We start from the raw sequence: 17,356 nt of genomic DNA, 5'->3' as shown, positions 1-17,356 counted from the left end.
GAGACACTCCAATATGGAACTGGGGTACCACTTCCCTTCTCATTTTCTTCCTGCCTGTCCCTTCCTCCTCATAGCTTCTCGCTGAATTCTGAGGGGGCGGAGAGGATGGCCACTGGGGCCCCGATGTCCGACCCAGGGGACACGGTCGAGATGGAGGACCCGGCAACCCACTTCCAGGTGCAGAAGCACTCGTGGGAAGGGCTCCGGAACATCATCCATGACAGCCGCAAGAACTCGGGCCTGATCGTCAACAAGGCTCCTCATGACTTCCAGTTTGTGCAGAAGACAGATGACTCAAGCCCCCACTCCCACCGCCTCTACTACCTAGGTAAGCCCTCCCGTGTCCCTGCGGGCCCCTAGGCTCCTTGGGGCCCAGGGGCTGCCCTTGAGCAGGACAGTGTTTCTGGGATGGCTATTACTAAATCCTCTAGTGTCCAGAGGTCTCTGGTCCTCTTAGTTAGAAGGTCCAAATAGAGGGGCCTGCCCTGCGCAAACTGCCACGCCTCCCACGGACATCTGTTCACAGGGAAGGTCTGGCCCAGGGTCCACAGAAGAGTCAGATGTGCAGGTGAGGGGGGCAGAGGCCAGTGCCGCCCCGTCTGTGCTGCAAGGTGCTATGGTTCGGGCCTGGAACATGGGCCTGAGCCACTGAGATTGTTTTCAGTACCGGTCAGTTGGGCCTGCCCCTGGGCTTGGGAGCTGTGGGACTCCCTCAGCAGCTGGAGCCACAAGTAGCTCCAGTAGGCTCTGGCTGTGGAGTGAAGTGTTAAGAAAGCTCATGGAAAGCCCTGGCCAGGTGGCTCAGTTGGCTGAAGCATCATCCCACACACTAAAAAGGTTCCCAGTTCGATTCTCACATACCTAGGTTGTGGGTTCGGTCCCCAGTCAGGGAGAGTATGAGAGTCAAACAATCGATGTCTGTCTGACTCTTTCTAAAAATCAATAAAACCATATCCTTGGGTGGAGATTAAAATAAATAAATAAAAGAAGGCTCCTGAAAGCTCTGTGATTGCACAATCGTGCGCCCTGTGGTCTTAACAACAGAGGATGGCTTGCCACATTTTTGCACAGCTGCCCCAGATACCTGGATAAGCCTGTTAACAGCTGGCCACTTCCTCCTCCTCCGGGGGTGCATCTCTGGAGCAGCTTTCTACACGTCTGCAGTTGTTGGCATGTGTGTTCTGCCGGGCCAGGTGGGAAGCTTCAGGGTACCCTCAGCAGCCAAGCCCTAGCCTGGCTCCTAGGAGGTAGACAGTTACTATCTGCTGAGCTAGTGAATGTTGCCCTACTTCACCTAAAGGTGTCACGGAGCAGGTAGAGACAGTTCCGAGTGTGTTTGAAAGCACGTGTCACATGATTGTTGACCAAGGCAGGTTTTCATGCTCAGCACTCTCAGCTTCTGGGGCCCGGATCAGTCTCTCTGTATCCTCAGCCCCTGGGACAGTGCCCATTCCTGGTCATGCCCTCCGCCCTCAGTCAGTATTGGAGTGAGTGATGGAGTGAACGAATGAAGGTCATTCGCCAGAGGTTAACCCCATGCTAATGATTGTGACTGACCTAGGTGGACATCAGATGGCTCGCCGCTTCCCGCAGTCGATGCAGGTCATCCTCACAGAGACCCACGGGGTTGACCCAGGTGGTGGTTGGGCAAGCACAGGGTCAGAAAGGCAGTGGACCAGCATGGGGGTCATTAAGCAACAGCCGGCTGCTTTTGGAAATCTAGTTTTACTGACGCCCAGCATGCCCACTCGTTTATTTCTGTCTATGGCTGCTTTTGAATACAGATATAACAAAGGTCAGATGGCCTGCAAAGTTGAAAATATTTACTGTACGGCCCTTTACAGAAAACAGTTTGCCAGGTCTAGCCTGGGAGAAATTAGGGCTGGATGTGTGTGCTTCAAGCTTCGTTTAGCCAAGGAGGAGCTTGGCTGTTAGGACTGAAAGTGGCCAAGATTTAAGGAGTCTGGTGAGCTGTTGCCTCTCTTTTCCTGCAGTTTCCTGGCCCCCCTCAATCCCTTTTTTCCACTTTCTTTGGTCACTCACTCACTCAAGTTGAGATTCCGTCCAGGTCAAGGTACTTATATGAGTTTCCTAGGGCTGCTGCTGTAACAAAATACCACCAGGTAGGTGGCTTAAAACAACCAAGATTTATCCTCTCACAGTTCAGGGGACCAGGAGCCTAAAATCAGTTTCTTGGGCTGAAATCAAGGTGTTGGCAGGGCCACACGGGGCTCCCTGCAGAGGCTCTAAGGGAGAGTCGTTTCTGGCCTTTTCCAGCTGCTGGTGGCTGCTGGCATTCCTTGGCTTGTAGCTACATCGCCGCAGTCTTTGCCTCCATGGTCACATCGCTGCCTCCTCTTCTGTGTCTGAAGGCTCTCTCTGCCTCCTTATAAGGCATGATTTCATGTAGATAATCCACCCTAATCTCCCCAGTTTAAGATCCTTAACTTAATCCCATCTGCAAAATCCCTTTTGCTACTGAATGTAACATTTTACGGGTTCTGGGGATTAGAGTGTGGACATCTTTGAGAGCCATGTACAGAGCTGCTGGAAGGGACAGAAATCCCCTGAGCTCCTTTAAGCCACCAAGTACACCTTGTATTCAGGTTGCAGGGGCATCTCTGGGTACCCCTCCCCTCGGACCTCATGATACGGTACTCCACGCCTTGTGGAGCCAGGCAGCTGCCCTGCGTATGTTCTTCTCCATGGGTTCACTTTTACTGCCCTGCCATCCGCGCCCAGGGTTACTCGTCTAGGGTTCTAGCCAACAGCAGAAATGGGTTTCTGGCAGAAGGAATCAGATGGCTCAACGTAGGTCAGATGTCCACTTGGCCAGTTGGTCACGGCCTGTGGGTATGTCTGCAGCTGGGGTGGGCCGGTACCCGAAGTCCACAGGAGGCTCTGAGGGCCCATCCCAGTGAGTAGGGGCGGCTCCTGACAAGGGCTGTGGGCCTGGCAAAGACCCCGAAGTGTGCCTAGAACAATGCAGATCTGTACTGCCTCTTTCGGGGTGACACTGCTCACCCTTGAGCTGATCCAGTCTGAATCACTCAATATCCTCAAGGTACCCTTGACTTCACTTCATGTCCAAGTTTCTGGGACAGCCCTCTCCAGAGCCCCCCAAGTATTTATAATATGGCTTTGCACTAGCCCAGCACCTGAGCAAATGCTGGCAGTCAGCGACTCTGTGGGTGGAACAGAAGGGGCCTCCAAGGGCGATGCCTAGCCTGCCCCTTTAAGCACCACCTCCCCCCTGCTTTCCCTGGGACCCCTGCCTCCTCAGTGGGCACCAGGCTTTGCCAGTCAGGACATGTGGAGCCAGTCACTGAGTCCTCAGTGAAGGCTCAGATGCACCTGATGGTGGAGCCCAGTGCACTCACGGTGGGTCAGAGAAGGGACTGTGCCTGCTGCTGCTGCCAGGAAGATGGGATGGCGGTGGCTCAGGTTCCAGGGCTCAAACTGCAGCGTCAGGAAGCCTCTCCTGGCTCTCCGGCCCCTCCCAGGGCACATGAGCCTCTCATGTAGGACAGAGAGGGCGCAGGGCCCCAGGCAGCTTTGGGGCCCCTTAGGCAGGAAATACAAGACCACTGTGTGCTCGTGTCCTATGCCCCCACCAGGCCAGTCACCCAGGCCACAGTGCATGGTGGTCGGGATGGTGGTGGCATTGGAGCTGGGTGCTGTCCCTGAAGAGGGGACAGAGCTGGAATGAGAAGGCAGAGGAGGGGCAGCGAAGGCAGAAATCAGTGGTAGTCATTGGTCATCTCAGACCCCTGCCTTGCACGCTGATCATCACCGTCACTGGTGCTGAGGGCAGCTCATCCAGGGAATGTGCTAGCCTAGCCAGTGGTCGGCAAACTGCGGCTCGTGAGCCACATGCGGCTCTTTGGCCCCTTGAGTGTGGCTCTTCCACAAAATACCAACTTCTGCGCATGGGCTACGAAGTTTCAGTCGCACTGTACATGCGTGCCCGCACGTGGTATTTTGTGGAAGAGCCACACTCAAGGGGCCAAAGAGCCGCATGTGGCTCACGAGCCACAGTTTGCTGACCACTGGCCTAGGCCATCAGCTGAGGAGAAGGTGGTCCCAGTATCCTGGGCAAGGCCACACCCTTGACTTCCCGTTTGGAAAGCTGTCCCTCAGAGCTCTGCAGACAGAGGTTGTCCAGAGCGTGTGCTGTGGGTAGCGTGGCCAGGCAGTGTCATGTCTGCGCCTGCAGCTGGGACGGAAACCAATGGAAGCAGCTTAAAGGGTCCTTAGGCATCGAACTGTGAGCGCTGCCCACCTGCACATCTGAGTTAGCTTTATATTTTCCTTAAGTCTACTTTTAAAGGAACCCTAATTAACCTAATGATTCTCTGTAAATATGCTTTTATTTTGCTAACTGTACTTCGTGAGCACTTTATCATAAGTGGAAAACCCATGTCACTCACCATATCGAGAAGCTACCTATAAAGATAACTGTAAACAGAACAGTTATTTTTATTATTTTGGTTAATCCTCACCCAATGATATTTTTCCCATTGATTTTTAAAGAGAGTGGAAGAGAGGAAGGGAGGGAAGGGGAGAGAGAGGAGAGGGGGGAGAGGGGAGAAAGAAACATTGATGTGAGAGACATAACATCAATTGGTTGCCTCCCACCCACACCCCAGTGGGGACCCAGAGATCGAACCTGCAACCCAAGGGTGTGCCCTTGACTGGGAATCAAACTTCTGACTCTTCGGTGCACGGGCAGCACTCTAACCACTGAGCTACTGGCCAGGGCTCTGCTGTTAACTTTATTAACAGCAATTGTATTGTCATCCATCCAAAGGAAAGACACTACCGGTTGGAATATCTGCCATTATTTTATTTGCCACTAAGAATAGGACAGCACTTCAACAATAAGATACATCTCAACATCAGAGATCTAAGAATGTGAAAAATTACAACTTACTGGAATTAGGTTGATACCTCTGAGTGACATATCCCAGGCCTTTGCTAAGTGCATTATATTTCTTATCTCATTGAATCCACACAGAATCCTCACTGGGCAGCTGCTATCATGTTACAGATAAGGTTAGGTCAGTGGTTCTGTCAGGGAGGTTCTGCCCTCCAGGGGACACTGGGCAACATCTGGGGACGTCTACAGTCATCGAGACTAGGGGTGCTCCTGGCATGGAGTGGGTGGGGCCAGGGATGCTGCTCCACGTGCCACAGTGCCCAGGACGTCCCCCACAGAGAGTGTCCCAGCGTCACCAGTGCCAAGGGAAGAGATGCTTGACCAGACACACACTTGCTCTAACCCTAGAACAATCCCTGGCCTTTGCAAAAGCTTTTACTAAAAAGGAATTGACCGGAGCCTCGCCTGTGGAGAGCTGGCTAGCCCTGACCACCCTTTTCTGTTCTATTGTGTTTGTGTGCTGTTTCTTCAGTAATTTAGTCCAAACAATTCAGCACACACATCTCAGCCGTGGAGGGTCCGGTACTACTGCTGACATGCTTAAACCTGGGTTCGTAGCTTCTCTGGGGAGGGGTGTGCAGCCAGGTTGTGCTGGCAAGATGGCATAGAAGCAGAAGGAACCAGCTGGGCCCAGGCACGGAGAGCCTGAGGCTGGCCCGGCCCTGTCCTGGGCCAAGTCACCCATTCTGTTTTTCTCCTCTTCCCCCCAGGGATGCCTTACGGCAGCCGAGAGAACTCCCTCCTCTACTCTGAGATCCCCAGGAAGGTCCGGAAAGAGGCTTTGCTGCTCCTGTCTTGGAAGCAGATGCTGGACCATTTCCAGGTGAGTGCACCTGTCAGGTCCTGCCTGTGGGCGAGGGAGGTAGCCAGGTCCTCAAAGTGGACACCATTTCCATGGGTCCTCAACTCCTGAGGGGCCCAGGCCAGCCACACGTTCATGCACACTGAGAGCAGAGCTTCCGGCTCACAGCAGCCCTCCCCTCTCCCCCCTTCCTCTTCCCCCTTTCTTTTTCCCCCTCCCCCCCTTCCCCTCTTCCCGTCTTCCCCTCTTCCCTCTCCCCATCCCTTCTCCCCTCTCCGCCAGCCTGTGCTCAGCCCCAGAGTCTAGGCTTCTGATAAGAGTGTTTATCAAAGCATCTCTTCCTTTTTTTTTTTAATATATTTTATTGATTTTTTACAGAGAGGAAGGGAGAGGGATAGAAAGTTAGAAACATCGATGAGAGAGAAACATCGATCAGCTGCCTCTTGCACACCTCCTACTGGGGATGTGCCCACAACCAAGGTACATGCCCTTGACCGGAATCGAACCTGGGACCCCTGAGTCTGCAGGCTGACGCTCTATCCACGGAGCCAAACCGGTCAGGGCAGCATCTCTTCCTTTTAAATGCCTCACCAAAGACTTGAACTGACTTGGGCCCAGGCCTTTTTATGGAGACTTGGCTAATAATTAATGTCATCCAGAGTTGACTCGGTTCCAGGGGGAAGGATGGCGGGTGAAGAACCAGAGCGCCTTTTCATTGGTTGGTGTAGTTCTGTAAAAGGATTTGACAGTAGGGTGTGGGGGTGACACACTCTGAGTTTCTCCGTGCCACGCAGCAGCTCTCCCTTCTGCCTGCCCCATTCAGTCCCCAAGCCAAGGAGCTGTGGTCACATAGCTTTTGTCTCAGCGTGGGGGTAATTTTGCTTTGGGTTCTGCTTTTTTATTTTATTTATTTAAGAGGAAGGAAGAGGGAGAGCTAGAAACATCAATGATGAGAGAATCATTGATTGGCTGCCTCCTGCACACCCCCTACTGGGGATCGAGCCTGCAACCTGGGCATGTGCCCTTGACTGAAATCGAATCTGAGTCCCTTCAGTGCACAGGCTGATGCTCTACGGGGCTTGGGTTCTGCTTTTTTTTAAATGCGTTTCTTTTTTTCTTTTTTTAAAAATATATTTTATTGATTTTTTTACAGAGAGGAAGGGAGAGAGATAGAGAGTTAGAAACATCGATGAGAGAGAAACATCGATCAGCTGCCTCCTGCACATCTCCTACTGGGGATGTGCCTGCAACCAAGGTACATGCCCTTGACTGGAATCGAACCTGGGACCCTTCAGACCGCAGACCGACGCTCCATCCACTGAGCCAAACCGGTTTTGGCTTAAATGCGTTTCTTATCATTAATGTTCCTCTACATCTCCATGTCATCTTCAGAATGCTCCTTGCCCACAGTATTTTAGCTGCGCAGACCCGCCAGGGTTGGGTGTGTGGGGATCAGGTGGTCTGGAATTTGCCCTGCCCCCCACCTGTGCAGAAAGTATGACTGGTGTTAGGTGGGTTCAAATCAAATGCTTTTGGCAGGAAGAGGGGGTGAAGAGGATGGAGGCGTCTGAGGGGTTGGCTTTGGGGACCAGGGAAGAGCAGTCCAGCAGTGTCTCCATGCTGTGGGGCAGAAGACAGTGCTGTCTGCCTTGGAGGTTCCAGGGGAAAGGGGCACAGGGAATCCCAGAGGCGGGCACGAGGGGAGGAGCTCCATGTAAGACCTGAAAAGGACCTGCCACCCGTTCCGCTCCGTGTAGCGCTGCTCATCAGAAGGTTCTCCCTGGCGTGGACCCAGGTCAAATAGGTCCCTCCCGGTAATGCCCAGGTGCCAGGGCCTCTGGCTGCTGACACTGGCATCTGTCTCCTGTGTGTCGCCAGGCCACGCCCCACCACGGGGTCTACTCTCGCGAGGAGGAGCTGCTGCGGGAGCGGAAGCGCCTGGGCGTCTTTGGCATCACCTCCTATGACTTCCACAGCGAGAGCGGCCTCTTCCTCTTCCAGGCCAGCAACAGCCTCTTCCACTGTCGGGACGGGGGCAAGAATGGCTTCATGGTAAGTGCCGGTCCCTCCCTGCAGTGGGGTGGGCAGGTGGGCGGCATCCTGCCCCCCCTGAGCCAGGCCTCTCTGTCCCCAGGTGTCCCCCATGAAGCCATTGGAAATCAAAACCCAGTGTTCTGGGCCTCGGATGGACCCCAAGATCTGCCCTGCCGACCCCGCCTTCTTTTCCTTCATCAACAACAGTGACCTGTGGGTGGCCAACATTGAGACCGGCGAAGAGCAGCGGCTGACTTTCTGCCACAGGGGTAAAGCGGGCAGAGGCGTCAGTCCTGGCCAGGGTGGACAGGAACCTGCACCCAAGGGTGTGGTCTGTTGGGCCAGGCCCAGGCCAGCACTTTCCAGGCATAGTCATCAAAGCTACCAGTCCAGCTTCTAGAAAATACCCTGTCCCCACTCCACTCTCCCTGACCCCAGGCACCTTCCTGAGCCTGGCTCTCACAAGCCACCCTCCTGTGTGGCCCTCTTGGCCTCCCTCCACCAGACACTTATTCTGCACCTCCGCTCACTCGGCCCCTCCCACCTCTGCTCTCCTTTCTGACTCCATGGTTCAAGCTCAGATCTCACCTGCTCCCCGAGTTTTCCCTCATGCCCCTCCTCGCTGGAAAGTGACCTTCCCCTTCTAAAGATGTTTTTGGAACTCTGCACCTGGCGTGGCCTCAGACTTGCCCCCCTGTCCTGCCCCACAGCCCTGGTGCCCTCGCTCTAAACCTGAGCAGCTCAGCCTGAGCAGCTCAGCCGGGGGCAACTCAGACACTGGCCATGTCCAGGGACACTTTTTTTTTAATAAATATATTTTATTGATTTTTTTACAGAGAGGAAGGGAGAGGGATAGAGAGTTAGAAACATTGATGAGAGAGAAACATCGATAGGCTGCCTCCTGCACACCCCCTACTGGGGATGTGCCCGCAACCAAGGTACATGCCCTTGACTGGAATCAAGCCTGGGACCTTTCAGTCCGCAGGCTACCGTTCTATCCACTGAGCCAAACCGGTCAGGGCTCCAGGGACACTTTTAGTTGGCATAGCTGGGTGGGGATGTCCTGGGATCGAGTGGGTGGGAGTTCAGAGATGCTACTCAACACCCCATAGTGCTCAGGACAGCCCCCCACAGAATGTGCTGACCTCAATGTTAGCAGTGCCGAGGGGGAGGAACCTGCTTTAAATAAGACTCCTCACCTCTTGTCCTGCTTTCTCCTCCTCCAGGCTTATCCAACGTTCTCGAGGACCCCAAATCTGCGGGCGTGGCCACCTTCGTCATCCAGGAAGAATTCGACCGCTTCACTGGCTACTGGTGGTGTCCCACAGCCTCCTGGGAAGGTAGGTCCCTTTCCATTTTTAAAAAATGCTTCTATGGTCCTGGCAGTGGTTAAGTGGTTTGAGCATTGGCCCGTGCACTGAAGAGTTGGGGTTCAATTCCTGGTCAAGGGGATGTATCTGGGTTGCAGGTTGGATCCCTGGCCCGGGGCGGGTGTTAGAGGCAACTAGTCGATGTGGCTCTCTCCAATCGATGTTTCTCTTTCTCTCTCTCCTTTCTCCCCCTCCCTCCCTTCAATATGGAAAAAATATTCTTGGTTGAGGATTAACAACAAAAATGCTCTGTGTACACTTCTTTTATTAATAGACTGTGTGCTTTTCTGCTCTTTGCACTTGTCACTTTAAAGAAACCTCAGCAGTCTTTCTGTTGATATCAGTGTCTCGGTCCGTTTGGGCTGCTATAACCACACCACAGTTTGGGGGGCTTATAAACAGCACTTACATCTCATGGTTCTCAAGGCTGGGAGTTCACAATGAAGGCACCAGAAGATTCAGTGTCTGGTGAGAACCTCCTCCTGGTTCATAGATGGCACCTTCTTGCTGTGTCCTCATGTCCTGGGGTCTCTTTTATAAGGACACTTACCCCTCCCATGGGGGCTCCGTCCTTATGACCTAATCACCTCCCAAAGGCCCCATCATGTAATGCCATTATATCGGGGATAGGCTTTAACATTTGAATTTGGGGGGGACACGATCCCTTGCAGTCAGCACACAAAGGACTCTTTGGAGTGTGACTGTGCCATGGTTTATTGAGCTAGTTCTTTGGTTGTTTCTAGTTGTGGGTTTTGGTTTTATTTTGGTGTCATAATCAATACTCCTTTGAATACCTTTATACACCGATCCTGGTGGGTGATCTTCTGGGCGTGTATCAGTCATTCTCAGCTGGGGTGAACCTGCCTTTAGGGGACATTGCACAATGTCGGGAGACTCCTGTTTGTCACAGCTGAGGAGGAAGCACAGTGCTGCCACTCCCAAGCCACATGGCCTCGAGCCAGCCACTCAGCCCCTTAGGCATCCAGGGCTCCGCCCTAAAGCAGGTGCGGAGCAGGCGGGTGCTTCCGGAGACATCTTTGGTCTGTCCACAGTGAGTCTTAGGGCAGAAACAGGAAGCAGCAGGAGAACCTTCTCAGTGGCTAAGGAAGGAAAGGGCCTGCTGAGGAAGGCGCGGCCACGGCTCTGTCCCTGTGATGTCAGCTTGGCCAGTCACCCCACTTCTCTCTCAGCTGTTACCACCCAGTGATCTGCTTATTCTCACAATGATCTTTATTTTAATTCTTCTTCTGGAGACATGTGTTAATTAACTTGGGTTGCTGAACCTGCTCCCAGACTGAGGGCCTACCCGACAGACACTTGTTGTCTCTCAGTGCTGGAGTCCGCAAGTCCGAGGTCAAGGTGTCAGCACCTTGGCCCCTCTCCTTGGCTGTTCTCCCTGTCTCCTCACAGGTCTTCCCTCTGTGTGTGTCTGTTTCCTAATCTCTTCCTTTAAGGACACCAGTCATATTGGATTAGGGCCCAACCTAATGACCTCATTTTACCTTAACCACCTCTTTAAAGACCCCATCTCCACATACAGTCACATTACGAGGTCCTGGCATTAGGGCTTCAACATAGGGACTTGACAGGAACATACACAATTCAGCACACAAACCCCCTCCATAGCCAGTTCCCACACTGTTTTGTGCTGGGAATAGCTCAGTCCTCGACCCCACTGTGCAGGTAGGGGAACTAGGCCCCAGGAGGAGGTGTGACTGGCTGAAGGTCTAGTAAAGGGCAGCTCCGGGTTCCAGCCCAAAGGCTCATGCTCTTGCCTGGGCCCAGCTGTGGCACAGCGAGTCCCTCGTGTGCACGGGATGGGTGGCCTCCTGGCACCCTCAGTGGTGTCCCTGCCTCCTCCCAGGTTCGGAAGGCCACAAGACACTGCGAATCCTGTACGAGGAGGTCGACGAGTCGGAGGTGGAGGTCATTCACGTGCCCTCTCCTGCACTAGAAGAAAGGAAGACAGACTCGTACCGGTACCCCCGGACAGGTGAGTGCCCGGGACAGGTGGGGATGGCTGGGCAGTGGTCTGAGTCCTCATAGAGCAAAGTGAGGCTCCAACTAGGATGGGCCCACAGGACTCAGGAGCAGGCCGGGCTCGGAACAACAGCAGGGCCAGCACCGCTTCGGGGCCCCGGAGACAGAAGGAGCTCAGGGAGATTGTGACGGGGTGTGGGCCCCAACCTAGGACGCATCAGACATTCACCACCTGTGAGGGTACAGACTCGAGTTTGCCTGTTTCTCAAGAGAAACTGTAAATCCAGACTCATTTGAGAAATTACCCAATTCTTTTTTAAAATATATTTTTACTGATTTCAAAGAGAAGAAGGGAGAGGGAAAGAGAGAGAGAAACATCAATGATGAGAGAAAATCATCCATCAGCTGCCTCCTGCACACCTGAGAACTGAGCCCGAAACCTGGGCTTGTACCCTGACCAGGAATCAAACCATGACCTCCTGATTCATAAGTCGATGCTCAACCATTGAGCAGCACTGACTGGGCAGAAAAACCCCCCATTCTTAAATGTTGCTCGAATTACTTAAAAACACTTAGAAAGCCCGGCCGGGTGTGGCTCAGTGGTTGAGCATCAACCTATGAGCCAGGAAGTCACAGTTTAATTCCCAGTCAGGGCATATGCTTGGGTTGCAGGCTTGATCCCTAGTGAGGGGTGTGCAGGAGGCAGCCAATCAATGACTCTCTCTCATCATTGATGTTTCTATCTCTCTGTCACTTTCCCTTCCTCTCAAAATTAATAAAAATATATTTTAAAAAGATAATAATAAAAATACCTGGTAAGCCAAACGAAATATGTGGCGGGCCAGGTTCAGGTTCAGCCTGCAGGCCTCTTGTTTGCCGCCTCCATGGAGGCAAATAAAAGAGTTGTTCTCGCTGACCTGCAGTGAGCAGCACCTCCTGTTCACCATGCTGGCAGAGCCTCCTAGAGCCGTGGTTGGCAAACTGCGGCTCTCGAGCCACATGCGGCTCTTTGGCCCCTTGAGTGTGGCTCTTCCTAAGCCTTAGGAGTACCCTAATTAAGTTAATAACAATGTACCAACCTATATAGTTTAAAAAATTTGGCTCTCAAAAGAAATTTCAATCGTCGTACTGTTGATATTTGGCTCTGTTGACTAATGAGTTTGCTGACCACTGCCCTAGAGGATATTTTCAGTCCCCAATGCAAATGGGAAAAGTCAGTCTGCTCCCTCCCCAGTTGACAGATGAGAGCACGGAGGCCAGATTTCAAGCTCTCCAAAGGCAGCAGGTGTCTTCCTCGTGTATGTTCCACCATGACCTCCCCATCAGCTAGAGGTTGTACATCACTCTGTCTGGAATGAGGTCCTGGCTCAGTCAGAAAGTCCTGCTCAGGGATTTTGTGCCTGGACCAGAGAGGGAGACCTGCCCATGGAGAGACCTTTGGACACCCTTCCTCCCCCTCCCCCCATGCCCACTGTGTCACCTTTCTGTGTCCCCTGCACCCTCCGCCCCAACACCTGCTCTCACCCCACATGGGCGACACCTGCCAGACTCACCTCACTTTCATTTCTGCAGGTAGCAAGAATCCAAAGATCGCCTTGAAGCTGGCTGAGTTTCAAACTGACAGTCAAGGCAAGGTAAGAGGGCCAGAGAGCCCCGAGAAGCTTCTGGGTGAGAAGAGGGGTCAGGGTATGTGTTTTGAACGGGGTAGGTAGTTGGGCAGCATCAGCAGTCTGCTCACTCCCTTCCCACGGCAGGTGCTCCTCTTGGCCAACTGAATGCAAAACACCATCCAGAGCTCTGCTGCCAGGCTGGGCCCTGCTGCCCCCGTCACTCTGCACCTCACTCTGAAATGACAAGAGGTCCTCGTCACTTAGGGAGTTGTTGCTCAGGCCTCCCTAGTCAGGAGGGCCAGAGCGGCTGTGACAGAAGGGCCGTGGGGACGGGGACGTCAGGTCAGAGTTCAGACAAGCTGAGAAAGCCCTTGCATATTTTTGCCAAAATGCATTCTTGTGTAATGTTTCAGAAGGAAGCGTATGATAAACTACACTGACTTTTGTAATTGAGGAGTCAGTTTTTGTTCTGGGCAAAATTCGGCCCTAACCAGACCCCTTCTCCACTCTTGACCAGAGTATTCGTGCAGATTTAACACAGATCAGCTCTAAGTGGCTTTGTTTTAAACAGTCCCTGGCTCTGCCAGACAAACAGGGTCCTGCAGTGGTATGGGTTATACCAACTGAACAGGCAGTTGGGGATGTTAGGGGGGTGCCCGCTGGGGTGTGGGGCATGCTGAGGCCCCGCCTGCCTTTTCCTCCTGGGGAAATGCCATGCCAGCCCCATTTAGGCTCCAGGAAACTGTGGCATCCAAAGACTATGTTGCCCAAGGCCACCTGACTTTGCAGTGACAATCCACACCGGAACCCTGGGTTTCCAGCCAATGGGCTATCATAATAAAGTCCCCCAGACTGGGCAGCTTAAACAACAGTTTATTGTCTCACAGTTATGGAGGCTAAAAGTCTGAAATCAGGGTGTCGACAGGGCTGGTTTCTCCTGAGGCCATGAGAAAGGACCTGTTTCAGGCCTCTCTCCTTGCCTTGTAGACGGTCGCCTTCTCCTTGTGTCTCATCACAAGACACTCTACCCATGTGACACCTGTGTCCACACTTCCAACACGAGTCCTGTTGGATTGGGGCCACCCTACCTGTATGACCCCATCTTACCTAATTACATCTGTAGCCACTTTATTTCCAAATAAGGCCCCATTCTGAGGTACTAGGGGTGAGGACTTCAACATGTGGATTTGAGGGGGGACACAGTGTGCCCCTAACAGTGACTGTCTACTCCTGGGTAGCATGTAATGTGACCCGAGTCTGTTTTCCCTTTAGATCGTCTCTACCCAAGAGAAGGAGCTGGTGCAGCCCTTCAGCATGCTCTTCCCCAAGGCGGAATACATTGCCCGGGCCGGGTGGACCCGAGACGGCAAATAGTGAGTCTGTCTGACAGCATCTAAGTCACTTATATTCAGGACCTGGGTGGGCCACTCCTCTCTACCCCCCAGCTCCACCCCTATCGTAAGAATCATGGAGTCACCAAATAGAAGGAGTCCCGTTTCACTCACTTTCTAGCCCTTCTGCTCACATCAGAGACAAACATCTCTAACGGGTCCAGAAGCATGGCCCGGAGGCTCAATCCTCTCCACCCATCTTTTTTTGTGAGGCCCAAGAGCCAAGAATGGTTTTTATGATTTTAAATGATTTGGGGGTTGGGGGACCTAAAGAATAATAATTTATCATACATGAAAGTGATATCAAACCCACAATTTAGTGTGTGTAAATAAAGTTTTATTGGCACAGGGCCACACCCATTCATCTACAGCTTGTCTGTGGTTGCTTTCACATTACAAGGGCAGGGTTGAGTAGTTGTGAAGGACACTTGTGGCCCACAGAATTGAAATACTGACTCGCTGGCCCCTTTACAGAAAGGGTGTGCATCCCCTGCTCCAAACACTTGCCAGACTCCCTTTGTAACAGAAACAGCGAGACTCAGGCCATGGGCTCTCGCTGGAACCTCCCATCCCTATGATGTTGCTCTTTATATTTATGTGTGTGTGTGTGTGTGTTTAATTTTTTTATTTTATTGATTTCAGAGAGGAAGGGAGAGGGAAAGAGAGATAGAAACATCAATGATGAAAAAGAATCATTGATCAGCTGCCTCCTACATGCCCCACATAAGGGATCAAGCCTACAACTTAGGCATGTGCCCTGACCAGGAATCAAACTGTGACCTCCTGGTTCAACCACTGAGCTATGCCGGCTGGGCTGAAATTGCACTTTAATTTGGTTTTAGTTGCTGCCTGTTTATTTTGAGATGCTCCTTTTCTACTTACAATACTGATAGGTCCCCATTTAAAATACATTTAAGTTAAAAATTGTCAAGTTACAGCAAAGTATGAAATCAAGGATGGTGAGGATTTGGCTGAAATTGTGGCTTTCTCAAAACTGCTCTATGATTTCATGACGTCAGCCGTTTCCAGAAGTCAGGTTGTGGAGTTCTGTCAGCCCCCTGAGCATGCATTCCAGCCAGGAAACTGTGTGTCATGGGCTTACTTGGTCAGGTATCGGTGAAGTTGACAAAAGGGGGCTTTAGTCACCAGTTTCCGGCTGCTGGCCCTGAGGCCTCTGGCTTCTCTTTCGCCCTCTCAGCGCCTGGGCCATGCTCCTGGATCGGCCCCAGCAGCAGCTCCAGCTCGTCCTCCTGCCCCCAGCCCTGTTCATCCCCATCACCGAGGATGAGGAGCAGCGGGAGGCCTTCGCCAGAGCCGTGCCCAGTAACGTCCAGCCGTACGTGGTGTACGAGGAGATCACCAACGTGTGGATCAATGTAAGGGTGGGGAAGTGAGCTCAGGCAGGCCTGCCCCTGGCCAGGGAGGGAGAATCCACGGGGGCTGGGTTTGGCCTCCCCTTCCTGAGCAGGGTGTGCCTTACCTGACGTGTCTTCCCTCTTCTGCCCGGACAGGTTCATGACATCTTCTATCCCTTCCCCCAATCAGAGGGTGAGGACGAGCTCTGCTTCATCCGCGCCAACGAAAGCAAGACCGGCTTCTGCCACTTGTACAAGGTCACCACCGTGTTACAGCCTAATGGCTACGACTGGAGCGAGCCCTTCAGCCCCGGGGAAGGTGAGCACAGCCTGACTAACACCATTGCTCATCCAACTGCCGTCTGAGGTTCCATGTGCTGTTTGTTCACTGATCCCACCCTCTGACTCAGCCGCCCACAGGAAAGAAGTCATTCACACCTGGCAGGGGTTACCATAGCTGCCTATTCATTCAGTCAGTCAACAGGAGTTACTGAGCACCTGCCAGGTGCCAGGCCCGTCTTACACCAGGGGTCGGCAAACTATAGCTCAGTGACGGCGAACCTTTTGAGCTCGGCGTGTCAGCATTTTGAAAAACCCTAACTTAACTCTGGTGCCGTGTCACATATAGAAACTTTTTGATATTTGCAACCATAGTAAAACGAAGACTTATATTTTTGATATTTATTTTATATATTTAAATGCCATTTAACAAAAAAAAAATTAACCAAAAAAATGAGTTCGCGTGTCACCTCTGACGCGTGTCATAGGTTCGCCATCACTGCCTATAGTATAGCTGCAAGTCAGTCCCAGACCATCTGCCTGTTTCTGTAACACATGGTCACGCCCAGTCACTTATATGTTCTCTGTGGCTGTTTTTGAGTAGTAATCCAAAAACTATGAAAGATGCTGTCCCGGGAGTGATGAGCATGAGGGGCTTTCTTTCTAGAACTCGTGGTTAGGAGAACGTCTCTGGATAATGTGTCATGGAGCAGGGACCTGGAGGATGTGGTAAAAATGGCGGAGGCAGCTACACGGAGCTCTAGGCCTCACGAGCAGCCCATGCAAAGGTCCTGGGGCAGGACCATGTCTGCATGTTAAGGGAACAGCAAGGAAGCCTGTGTGACGAGCAGAGTGAGGGGAGAGCGGGAGCAGGTGAGGGCAGAGGGGATGGGGCAGGTCGTGTAGGGCCTTGTGAGTTTCGGAGGGAACTTGGGCTTTTACATTGGCCTTCCACCACTTTAAAATGATTCCTGAGGTTCCTGTGTGGAACGTAGCCCGAGGGGTGAGGAGAGGGACAGGAACGGGTCAGGCGGTGGGGCTGGGGTGACCCAGGTGATTCGCTGCACTCTGCACTTTGACCACCAGCTGACATGGTTTGCCTGTGGATTTGGATGTGGAGCCTGAGAGAGAGAGGATGGCACAGGCACCATTTGTTCCGTCGCAGGTCTATTCCGAGATGCGAAGTCTCTGAAAGGGGCAGTTTTAGGAGAAAACAATCCAGAGGTGGGTTTTGCACGTATCCACGGTGAAGAGCTCAGTAGTGGGAATGCCGTGTGGGCAGGTTCGTGTGCTCGGAGTTCTGGGGAGAGAATGTATTGTGATGGGAGTGTGGCCATCCTCGCCAGCAGCCTGGATGGCCTCTCAGCCCCTGGACAGGACAGAGTGCCACAGGGCCGAGCCTGCGAGTTAAGCCGGCTCCTCAAGCTTGGAGCAGGGTCTCTCCTGTGGGCACTGCTGACCTCAGAGCCGCATCATTCTCTGTATGGTCGTCCTGGGCACTGGGGGGAATTCAGCAGCATCCCTGACCCCCACCCACTCCCCAGTTGTGATAACCATAGATGTTCCCAGGTGTTAGCCAGTGTCCCCTTGGGCCGA

General features: G+C 52.7%; 1 protein-coding gene and 1 long non-coding RNA gene across 6 annotated transcripts in view; one reads left to right on the top strand and one right to left on the bottom strand.

The window, feature by feature from the left end:
- The window catches only part of DPP9 (dipeptidyl peptidase 9), a 38,991-nt gene that overhangs the window by 6,925 nt on the left and 14,710 nt on the right, over positions 1 to 17,356 (top strand). For all 5 annotated transcript variants that reach the window (XM_036313118.1, XM_036313122.1, XM_036313120.1 and 2 more), the window contains 10 exons: positions 75 to 328; positions 5,650 to 5,762; positions 7,620 to 7,793; positions 7,876 to 8,044; positions 9,002 to 9,115; positions 11,010 to 11,138; positions 12,698 to 12,759; positions 14,008 to 14,108; positions 15,325 to 15,502; positions 15,638 to 15,800. In XM_036313118.1, the coding sequence (XP_036169011.1) occupies positions 75 to 328; positions 5,650 to 5,762; positions 7,620 to 7,793; positions 7,876 to 8,044; positions 9,002 to 9,115; positions 11,010 to 11,138; positions 12,698 to 12,759; positions 14,008 to 14,108; positions 15,325 to 15,502; positions 15,638 to 15,800 (1,457 nt within the window). The remainder of the gene's footprint in view (positions 1 to 74; positions 329 to 5,649; positions 5,763 to 7,619; positions 7,794 to 7,875; positions 8,045 to 9,001; positions 9,116 to 11,009; positions 11,139 to 12,697; positions 12,760 to 14,007; positions 14,109 to 15,324; positions 15,503 to 15,637; positions 15,801 to 17,356) is intronic.
- Positions 9,111 to 15,740, bottom strand: LOC118658116. Its single transcript, XR_004968216.1, has 3 exons — positions 15,607 to 15,740; positions 12,679 to 12,969; positions 9,111 to 11,095 (listed from the first exon to the last, which is right to left on the bottom strand). It is a non-coding gene; the product is annotated as an uncharacterized LOC118658116 (long non-coding RNA).

Source organism: Myotis myotis, unplaced genomic scaffold (genome assembly GCF_014108235.1).
Source record: "Myotis myotis isolate mMyoMyo1 unplaced genomic scaffold, mMyoMyo1.p scaffold_m19_p_6, whole genome shotgun sequence".
NCBI lineage: Eukaryota > Metazoa > Chordata > Mammalia > Chiroptera > Vespertilionidae > Myotis > Myotis myotis.
This window is presented reverse-complemented; position numbering and strand designations above follow the sequence as displayed.